This window comes from Lactuca serriola, chromosome 4 (genome assembly GCF_051521515.1).
Source record: "Lactuca serriola cultivar US96UC23 chromosome 4, Lser_US96UC23_V15, whole genome shotgun sequence".
In the NCBI taxonomy this organism is placed as follows: domain Eukaryota; kingdom Viridiplantae; phylum Streptophyta; class Magnoliopsida; order Asterales; family Asteraceae; genus Lactuca; species Lactuca serriola.
The window spans coordinates 8,780,413-8,791,631 of NC_136411.1; the positions used below are offsets into that span (position 1 = coordinate 8,780,413).

The following is an 11,219-nucleotide window of genomic DNA, read 5'->3' on the forward strand; positions in this document are numbered from 1 at the left end:
TGATAATTAGGACTGTCAACGGACAGTGTTCCTTAGGTCTTCAGGTAGAATTTGATGTAGCTGCTGCTATTAAAGCTAGATTCTATGATATTGGTGAGTATATTTTTTTTTTAAATTACCTTTTTATTATTCTTCAAAAATTAATTTAAATGCCATTTTTCTAGATTTTCGGTTTTGCTATTTCCATTTCTTTGTTTTTGAGCCTAACAAGTGCATTTCAACAGATAAATAACACAATAATGTTTGAATCTCTACAGGTGAATCCATGTTGGTCAAAGGTGATAGACTTGTCATTATTCCCAGTGTCAAACATCTAAATGGCTCACATTATAGATAAGATAAGGAATGATTGACATTAGTGTTGCTTTTTGTGTATTCTATGTTGGTTTTGATAGATGATTCGAGTGAATTATACCAATAAGGTGATCAACTTGGAACTTGAAGATCATCCTCACTTTTGGGTATAGTTGGAAGCACCATATTGGCAACATTGCAAATATGGTTGATATTACCCCTATATCAAAATGGTTTGAATTGAGTCTTTCATGCTGCAATATGACTAGCAACTTAATGATATTGAAGGATAACTTCATTCTGGTGGTGCTAGAAGCAACAAATTAGACGGTTGTATCCTTATGTAAAATATATAGGATTTTACCCTTGAACAAAATATGGATATTTTACGCATGCGCATTGACCGGATAATTCAAGGAGAGAGACTATCTACTTGGAGGTGTTATCTCCATTAACTCCCCTCTTCAGATACAAATAACAGTTGACATTTCTTTACCAAGTTTTTTTTGGGTATTGTTTTACAGGAAAAAGAGGCAATGCTTCCGGCTGCTATCTCTGGACCTGGAGACGGACGATACAACAATCTAATTACACTATGCGATCCAGATGTGTAAACAACACTTACTATTGATTTTGTTTTCGTATGTGATAATGTAGTTGTGCATATGAAACTACATTGCTTGATTAGACAAAAAAAAAAGTTCATTGCCATTTTATGCATATGAAACTACATTGTTTAATTAGACAAAAAATAAAATTTCTCACAGCTGAAGTTGGAGACATTTTTGTCTAATTAAGCAATGTAAAAGTTACATACACGATAATGTAGTTTTGATTTCTATGTATTATCATAAAAACTACTATGTTATAGCCTTTATATTCACTCGAAGTTACTCGCATATATAAAGAACAATTGGTCGATGTAAAAATACAAATAAAATACCAAACACACACAAAAGTTACATACACAACCACATAGAACGACACATGTTAGGTCCAAAATTTTCACTCATTCCCCTACAAATATAACATAACCCACGACGAACCAAAACGACCAAAACACTTACTTTTTATACTGTTAACAAATCCATATCCTGCAAAACGGGTCCCTCATCTAGTTATTATTAAAACAATAGTTTATATAGTTTAGATTTCTCAATTTCCCTTAATTCAACTTTACCTAGACACTTATTCCTATACCAAATTGAGATTAATAGGCCGACCCTATGCATCGCTCTATATTAGTCATCATACTCATAAGAAACAATATTCATAGATGTAGAGTTCCATTTTTACACCATTACAAGTACAAAGATTCCAACAACCTATCCGTAACAAAAGAAACAAAAGCCAAGATTTTATATATATGAACCGGACCAATTCCAAAAACCATTGTACACACGATTTCTTTACTTTTTTTACAGATGAATTACATTGATTCATCGAGGACCCGAAAGCTCCATTGCTTCAAGTACAAGTGAAGATTCTTGGATATAATCCGCATACTTTGAAGGAAAACTTTGTAATGATCGAAATCTTGGTGTTCCAATTGTTTGTGAAGCCTCCCATCGCTCTACTAACCCTTCTCCTTCTAACATTCTTAATACTTCAGACATTTTTGGTCGATACAAAGGGTTGAATTGGGTGCACAAAAGTGCAACTTTAACCATTTCTTCTAACTCGACCCTATCAAAATTGTTTTTTAGAGACGCATCCACCATTAGGTTCAGTTTTCCATCTTGATGGAGCTTCTTTACCTGTAGAACAAACCATGTTAGGCTAAAATTAAAAATATACTTCTATACCAATTTATACTATAACTTAATAAAGGAAAGTAAGAAAGTTAAGTACCCAATCGAGCATTACGCCTTTTTGATTCACAGCTCTTCCGAAATCCAATGCCTTTTGACCCGTAATTAGTTCAAGAAGCAAAATCCCAAAACCAAAAACATCGGTTTTTTCAGACGATTGACCCGTTGACAGATACTCGGGAGCAATGTGGCCCACGGTCCCACGAACCGCAGTGGTCACGTGAGAATCCCGGTGGTCCAACAACTTCGCCAGCCCAAAATCACCAACAACCGCCTCAAAATATTCGTCTAACAAAATGTTGGCTGCTTTCACATCCCGATGAATTATCTTCGGATCACTTTGCTCATGCAAATATAGTAAACCTCTTGCTGTTCCTAAAGCTATATTTTTCCTTCTTGGCCAATCCAAAACCGGTCTTCCATTCACCTCATCTGGTAAAATCATAAATTTAGTTCATGTAAACAAGATTTTTGTGGCAAAAAAAAAATTGGGTGATGAAATGAAGTACGATTGTACGAACCTTTTAATTTAGAAGCGACGCTACCATTTGGCATAAAGGGATAGACAAGAATCCGTTCGTTTTCAGTTGAGCAGAAGCCCCAAAGGCGTAGAAGATTACGATGAACAGCTAAACTTATGGTTTCAACTTCGGTTTGAAATTGGATTTCACCCCCAAAATTGTTGTCGGATTTCAACCTTTTAACAGCTACAATCGTTCCATCGTTCAATAATCCTCTATAAACGATTCCAAATCCACCTTTACCTAAAATGTTCTTCGCGTTGAAATGATCTGTAGCAGCTCGAAGTTCCTTGAATGTAAATCTCCTCAAATGGCCTAAAGATACCTCAGGATCGTATTGATCTGTTTATAATATGGATCCGATTAATAACAACGAATCAAAGAATTAATAAAAGTATCAAGCCGATGGTGTTCTTAGCTCTTACCATTAACATCAAAGAATATTTGTTGATTTTTCCGATATCGCCACCAAATTAGCAAAATGAGAACAAGGAGAAATGCAGTACTGAAGCTTACACCAAGGGCAATGGCTAGGTGATGACTTTTCTCTCCGGATGATGATCCGCCTAATAATAAAATCCAAACATCGATCGTAAATTAACCATTCGAACAAGGGTATTTATGTAATTGTGATATACACACACCTCTCATACCCTCTGGTGGCAAAGAGAGAGGCTCCGGAAAAACAATCGAACAACCATTTTTGGAATTATGCTCACATAGCAAAGGGTTTCCTATAATTCTGAAATTATTAAAAGAAAATAATTGTTAATTAGGCATATGATTAAAAGATGATATAAAGTATATGAGGAACAATTGTTATTAAATAAAGAAGGGATTTTCTAATATACTCACTTGAATGTTCTTGCTGATATTTTTGGCAAAGAACCACTAAGATTATTATACGACAGGTCTCTACATAAACAAGAATTTGGGTTAAATTTTATTTAAAAAATCATTTATCCATACTTAACGTAATTAAAAAGAATAAATAAATAATAGCAAATTAACATACACAAGAGTGAGGCCTCCAAGTTGGGATAATGATTCAGGAACTGGTCCAGTAAGGCTATTGTTGTTTAGTCGCCTGGTTTAACCATAAAGATTACTATAAATTAGAAATTTTGAAATAAAAATTAATAAAAAAAAAAAAAAAAGGAAACTAAGAAAATACAAAACTTACAATAGATTCAAGTTCTTGAGATCTCCCAACGAAGTAGGCATCTCACCAGTGAACTCATTCCCTGAAAGATCAAGTGTTTGAAGGTTCCATAATTTCCCAATTGCACTTGTAATTGAACCCGAAATCGCATTATTCTGTAGTGTACTAAAACAACCACAAAATCGTCAATTTTCAGCATACAAATATCAAGAAATTTTGTAAAATATGGAAAAAGTTGATTACATACATCGATTGAAGATTGCTAAGATTTCCAATTGCAGCGGATAACGTCCCGGATAAATTCTGACCAGGGAGTCCTCTGATTTTGATACAAAAAGAACATTAAAATTCATTAATTCAGCTATGAATTACCTAAAAAACGATCTTAAATCTCCATGAAATTTGAAGAAATTATATGAAAAAGAACTTACAGAGCAGAAACAGATCCGTCGGTGCAGGTAATCATTCTCCAACTACATGGATCAACAGATGAGAAATCCCAGTCAAGAACATTGTGTGGATCTTCGATATCCTCTTTTATAGCCATTAGAGCAACAACTGCATCAATCGAGACAAAAAAAATATTATGATTCTGATACACAAATTAGATAAAACATGGAGCTTTTCTGTTTATGGTTCATATAGAGGGAGATGCTTTAATCACAAGCTACATATTGAAATGTCATTAATTCGGTGAAGGAGTACTAGATCTAGTGAACAGTAAATTAGACATTCATAAATTAGCAAAGATTTTACTTCATTAACTTTCAACCCCACCGAAAAAAGGTTCCTTATTGGGTAGAATGAACATGAAACAACAGCTAGAAAGATGGGTTAAAAACAGAAAGGAAAAAAAATGGCAAAATGAAGATTAAAAGAAAAGACATATGAAACTAGTAAACTAACCTTCATAATTGACTCCAGAAGGAGAAAGAGTTGCAGATGAAACATTCAGCCATGTCAAAACCAGTAACCCAAATACCCATAACAAACGTTCTCTCTTCGCCATGCTTGAAAACCTTTTAAATTTTGTTCATACTAGAGGTTTCTTGAAAGAATTTCGCCACCATTTTTAATGTTTTTGATAAATTCTTGTTGTCTTTTTGAAATCTCAGAAGACAGAAACAGAATCAGAATCCTGTAAAGCAAAAGTCCACAATGCACTCCACTTGTATGACAAAATTCCCCAACTACAAAATCCTTGGTATCAAAGATTCAGAAATTTTTTTTCCTGATATGAAACGATCTCTGCAATCTTTAATTCGATATTTTGGTTGTAAAATCTTGTGTTTCCTGCAACCTTTGGTTCTCCGGTCGTTATCCTATCTGGTAAATCAACATCTCTGAGAGTCTTTAATGGCGGATATAAGAAAGATACAAAAAGAATTGAATATTAAAGTAAGTGGGGATTTAATAGTATGAAAAGGATCAAATAATTGTTGGGATTTTTGTTAAGGAAAAGAAAAACTCAAAAACATTAGTTTTTTTTTTATACTTTTCATCCGGCGATTGGACTGAGGGGTAGAAGTGTGAGAGAACAAAGGGAAAGTTAAAAAGGTGCAGGTAAAATGTTGACAGATCACGTGCTGTGCTTGTCGTCGCCTTGGTTGGCTTTTGCCTCTTTTCGAGAAAAATTCTTTTTATATAATATCAAGTTTAAAAAAAAAACATTTTACTTATTTTTAGGGAATGTTACCATAACAAATATTCACTTTAATCATTGTATTTCTTTAAAAAATCATTTTTATTTTTAAAAATCTCCACTATGACTATTATTTTCTCTTGGTGTTGGTTTTGTAGTTTTTTCTCTAAAAATATTACTTATATTTATAAAAAAAATCAATCTTTTGTCTTTTTTTTTTTTAATTTCAAGGCTTATCTTTTAACGAAAAAAATATAACATATCAAATTTTATAATTTTTTTTGTTAACATATATCAATACCGACATTAAAGAAAATATCGGATTTCTTTTTCATTTTGGAGTGAAAGATGATACGCCAAATTCTCTATATGTGGATTTTGGATTAGTAAAACAACTTTTAGAACACATTCAAGTGAATGAAGAGGGTGTCATTAAAAGTTGAATCCGCACAAGATTTGGCTTTTTAAAAAATGAAATGGTTGTTATGCAAAGTATTAGTCAAACTTTTCCGGTTAAAATCTAAAATCTTCTCATTATTGTTTGAAGTTGAGGGTTCAAATTCTATTGTAAACATTTAAGAGTATTATAGTATATTTTTCGTTTATTTAAACAAAAAAAAAAAAAAAAAAAAAAAAACTCTAAATCTCTATTGGTTACAAGCCTTTGAAACATTTTTTCCGACCAAAGTGATTTAATTTTAAGATACAAATATTATGCTTGTAAACTAATAAAAAAGACAAAAAAAAAAAAGTAGCTAAGTTTTATTATTGAAAATTAAAAATAATTACGAATAAAAGTAAACAAGACTATAAATATAAAAACTATCAAGGTTAACATAGCTAAAAAATTAAAAACAAAAAGGTTCAACATAAAATAAGCCCAAAATACAACAATAATAAGTATTGTGAGTTTATCGGACAATAAGCGAAACGAGATGTCGATGGAGCCTTCATAAAAATATCAACAATTTGTAAAGTTAATGGTACATATGGTAGCGAGATGGTTGGACTTTGATAGAACCAAATTTGAAGGGTCAATTGAATGGTACAAGGCCATACTTGATAGAGGTTTTACTGTTATGGTAACACACTTTCAGACTTGGTTATAGTATCGACCCTTCCCTCTTGGAAAAACAAACTACCAAAAAGATAGAATACCACCTTTCAAGTATAATAGTATATATGTGTATCCACTTGAAGATATGAACACGTGTGTTGCTTCTTGGAAGTTCTAGTACCCAAACTATGAATATCTTTAATGGTTCACACCCAAAAGACTAAAACTAAAAACTTTGAGAGAGAGAGAAAGAGAATGTGAGAAACAATTTTTTCAGCCCTTCAAGATGTTGGAAAGGTACGAAAATATGAAGACCTAGGGGTCTTTATATAGTTGTGGTATTTAAAAGATAACTCTGATTTAAATCAATTAAATATTAAGATTTAATCTTAATTCAAATATCTATCTTATCTGTTATTTGGATTGATTTTGGAAGCTTTCTGGAAGCCCCTAAAACCGTCCACCTCTATAAGGGTTCAACAATGTTCTCATTGCTCAACTATTTAACAATCAATATTCAGTCTTTTAACCTCCAGATTAATTATAACTGATCTCAAATTAATTCATATTAATTTCGATTAATTTCTAATTAATTTATTAACTTGTAATAAATCAATTAACTAGTTATCTCATTCTCTTAATTCTTCTTTTAACTGTTTTAGCTCTTAAAGACAACCCAAAAAGGACTTTGTTATTATTCACAAAGTTATACCAATTAGGTTATGACATTGGACGCCTATTTCCAATAGTCTCCCACTTCGACAAGTCATCAACTACCATTGGTCGAATAATCTTTGAATGGCAAACAAAGAGTGCATTCCACAACAACTGCCAAATTTGATCTCATCAAGAATTGGCCCTTAGATAAGCGATCATTTATTCTATAGTTTCTATAAGATATCATTGTGAACTGAGTCATGGATAATGAATCAAACTAACAATTCAACATTATGTTTCTCGATTACATATTTACGATGAACAAATCAGACTACTAATCGAACATATCAATTTAGTTTGGGCCAGGCCTAGCACTTTAATGTCATCGTCAAATCACCTATGGGGCCACCATATCGCATTTCCATCAAGGCGAAAATGGAACAAATAAACTTTAACTCAATCATTTTTTTGTCTACTCATACTTACTCGTAAGAGTATGAACGATTATGGAGTTTGAGCGGACTAATATTCAGGAAATTGGGATCTAAACATACAAAAACGAAACACAATAATAAATTAATCGTAAATCGTAACAAAACTGAATTTAAATAAATCTTCATTATTTAATCTCCAAAACAATTACATAATCTATTCACTGCTATAAATGTTTCAAAATTTTACTAGTTACTAAACTTAACATCATCTCCCATGCCTATGCTCTTAGCATGCACTCTATGCTTTTATTTGGCCATCCTTTTTGTGAATGGATTTGTCCGATTATCTTTTGACGGTACACGCTTCACAACGAGATCCCCATGTTCGACTTTATCGAATGTAGTGTTATTTCCTCTTGGTATGCCTTGACCTTATGTGATCCCTAGGTTCTTTAGTCAGAGCGACTGCACTTTTATTATCATAGAATATCTCCTATTGGTCTTTGTTACTCAGAACAACTCCAAGGTCACTTATGGGGTTTCTTATCCATATAGCTTCCGTTGACGCTTCGCTTGCAGCAATATACTTAGACTCACATGTAAAGTTTGCAACTGTCTCCTGTTTGGAACTTTTCAATGTCGTTGCTCCATCATTCAAGACGAATACCCATCCAGATTGTAACTTTGAATCATCCCTATATGTTTGGAAACTTGCGTCACTATATCCTTTCAGAACAAGATCTTGTTGACCACCATAAACAAGCAACATGTCTTTCGTATTTCTTAAATACTTTAGAATGTTCTTGACAACCATCCAATGACTCAGCCCCAGATTCTCCTGATATCAACCTACCATGCTTAGAGCATACGATACATCATGATAAGTACATGTCATAGCGTACATGTTCGATCCTATAGCCAGAGCATATGGTACTCGACTCATTCTTTCTCGTTCGTCACTAGAACTAGGACATTGAGTTTAACTCAATTTTACACTATGATGCACAGGAAAAATTCCTTTCTTGGAATTTTCCATATTGGATCTTTTCAACATTTTATCCACTCATGTACTTTGACTAAGTCCTATTAAACAATTCAATTTATCCCGGTAGATTCTTATACCAAGTATATATGCCGCTTCCCCTAAGTCTTTCATAGAAAAACATTTCTCGAGCCAAGTTTTTACGCTTTCCATCTCATAAACATTGTTTCCTATAAGTAGTATGTCATCAACATACAACACTAGGAAGACAAGGATACACCCACTAGCTTTTACATATATGCAGGACTCATATGGACTTCTAGTAAAGCCATATGCTTTGACTTTCTCATGGAAGCACAAATTCCAGCTTCGCAATGCATGTTTAAGTCCATAGATGGATCTTTGAATCTTACACACTCTATTTGTATACTTGGCATGTTTAAACCCTTTAGGTTGTGTCATGTACACATCCTCTAAAATTTTCCTATTAAGGAAGTCATTTTAACATCTATTTTCCATATCTCATAATCATGATAATCGGGTATGGGAAGAAGTACCCTAATAGACTTTATCTTGGCAATTGGTGAGAATGTTTCCTTATAATCATTTCCTTGAGTTTGAGTGAAACCTTTTTCTAGTAGTCAAGCCTTTAATGTGTGTACATTCCTTTCCATGCTTGTTTTCTTCTTGAAGATCCATTTACAACATATTGTCATAAAACCAGGTACTCGGTCAACCAAATTCCAAACTTGGTTGTCCATTATGGATTGAATTTTGTTGTCCATAGCCTCTTTCCATTTGGCAGTTTTAGCGCCCTCCATCGCTTTCTTGTAGTTAGTTGGTTTTTCCAGATCGACCAGTTTCCTATCATTGATCAATGTTTCTCCTTCTATAGTTATATGGAAACCATAAAACTCGGGAGGTTAGCTAACCCTATTGGATATGCGAAGAGGTAATGAAATGTCATTTGGTTCGAGCTAGTGCAAACTATAGGTTCGTTTTCAATTGAATCTTGTAATTCCTTAAGTTCAATTTGACTCCTACTCACTCCTTGATATATAAGTTCTCTCTCAAGTAACACTCCTTTTTCAAGCTATAACCACCACGTTTTCACCGAGTCTATAAAACAAATATTTGAAGGACTTTTGTAGATAGTCAACAAAGTGTCAGATTTGGATTCGAGTTTATCTTAGATTTCACATTGAGTGAAAACCTCACATCCCCAGAACTTTATGTGATTAAGTGATGGAACTTTTCCAATCCAAATCTCATGAGGTGTCTTTGAAACCTTCTTAGTTGGGACAAGGTGTAAGATATGGGTAAATATGTCAATTGCATAACCCTAAAATTAATTAGTAATGAATCTCGATTTATCATAGATCGAACCGTATCTAACAAGGTTCAATTTCTTCTTTCATAAACATCTTTCAATTCTGGTGTCCTTGGAGGAGCCAATTGCAAAACTATTCCACAATTTATAGATGATTGTAGAACTTGATACTAAGATATTCCCTCCAGTATTAGATCTGAGAAGCTTTATCTTTCTGCTGAATTGATTATCTACTTTGTTTTGATACTCTTTGAACTTTTCAAAAGTATCTGACTTATGTCTAATAAAGTAAACATAACCATCTCTACAGAAGTCATGAGTAAACGTAACGTAGTAGTGTATTATGTCCCTTGTGGTGGATTTGAAGGGTCCACACACACCTATGTGTATGATATCCTATAATCCTTCACATATCTCACAAGTTTATGTGAACGATGACTTAGTCATCTTGCCTAACAAACAATATTTGCATACATCATTCGATTTGAGGTCGAATGATTCCAAAATTCCTTCCAATTGGAACTTGGTGATACGTTTCTTATTTATATAGCCAAGGTAACAATGTCATAAGCACGATTGGTCTAAAATATTAGAGGAATCAATATTTAAGGTAACATTAATATTATTATTAGAAACACAAATACCACTTTCCAACACACCATTGCAAGTAGAAGCTTTAAATATAAAACAACCATCTTTATAAGCTATAATATCACCCTTTTAATTGTCAAACAAAAACTAAAAACCTTGTGCATACAGTGCATGAAATGAAATTATGTTCCTAGACATCTTAGAAGAGTGAGAAAAATTAACTATACTAATCAAAATTCCACTACTAAGCTTGAGCTCAAACTCTCTAATCATTAAGACATGCGAGGTTCATATATTCCCCATTATTAGATTCATTTTTCCATGCTTAAGCTTCCTTCTTGCCTTTAGTCCTTGCAATACCGAGCATATGAGGGTACCACATCCAATATCAAGAATCCATGAGTTAGAAGTAGTAGTATTATGAAGTTCGATCGTATAAGTACCTGAACTGGATCTAGTCGCTTGAACCTTTCCATCCATGAGGTCTTTCAAGTACCGTGGGAAGCTTCGTTTCCAAACGCCCCTATCGTCATAGTAGAAACACATTGCTTCCATTAGATCACTCATTGGTGGAAATGATGTATATCCTTTTCCCTTATTCCCACTTTGGGAATTAGAGGCAACAAGTTTTCCTTTCCACTTGGGATTGGAATGCTTTCTCTTCTTTGCAACACCATTCTAAATGGCAAGCACTTGATTAATTACTATCTCGCTAGTTTTGTTATTTTTTGATACTAT

The 11,219-nt window shown here is 33.3% G+C and overlaps 1 protein-coding gene across 2 annotated transcripts; it reads right to left on the bottom strand.

Annotated features, from left to right (window-relative positions):
- Nucleotides 1-1,548: 1,548 nt before the first annotated feature.
- On the bottom strand, nt 1,549-5,112 carry LOC145100987 (protein CLAVATA3 INSENSITIVE RECEPTOR KINASE 1-like). Of its 2 annotated transcripts, none has more exons than XM_079038143.1 (11): nt 4,695-5,112; nt 4,220-4,346; nt 4,036-4,107; nt 3,810-3,953; nt 3,642-3,713; nt 3,482-3,541; nt 3,280-3,368; nt 3,052-3,192; nt 2,627-2,968; nt 2,146-2,537; nt 1,549-2,051 (listed from the first exon to the last, which is right to left on the bottom strand). In XM_079038143.1, the coding sequence occupies exons 1-11, from the start codon at nt 4,795-4,797 to the stop codon at nt 1,734-1,736; spliced, it is 1,860 nt and encodes a 619-aa protein (XP_078894269.1). In that variant the 5' UTR covers nt 4,798-5,112; the 3' UTR covers nt 1,549-1,733. The 2 variants fall into 2 exon arrangements, with proteins under 2 accessions (XP_078894269.1, XP_078894268.1); XM_079038142.1 differs by having other exon boundaries at nt 3,271-3,368.
- Between the last annotated feature and the right edge of the window lie 6,107 nt (nt 5,113-11,219).

Coding starts and splice junctions, on each gene's coding strand:
- LOC145100987 (XM_079038142.1), bottom strand. CDS start 4,797: ATGGCGAAGAGAGAACGTTTGTTATGGGTATTTGGGTTACTGGTTTTG. Junction 4,108..4,219: donor GACGGATCTGTTTCTGCTCT/GTAAGTTCTTTT, acceptor TATCAAAATCAG/AGGACTCCCTGGTCAGAATT. Junction 2,052..2,145: donor AAGGCGTAATGCTCGATTGG/GTACTTAACTTT, acceptor TTTGTTCTACAG/GTAAAGAAGCTCCATCAAGA.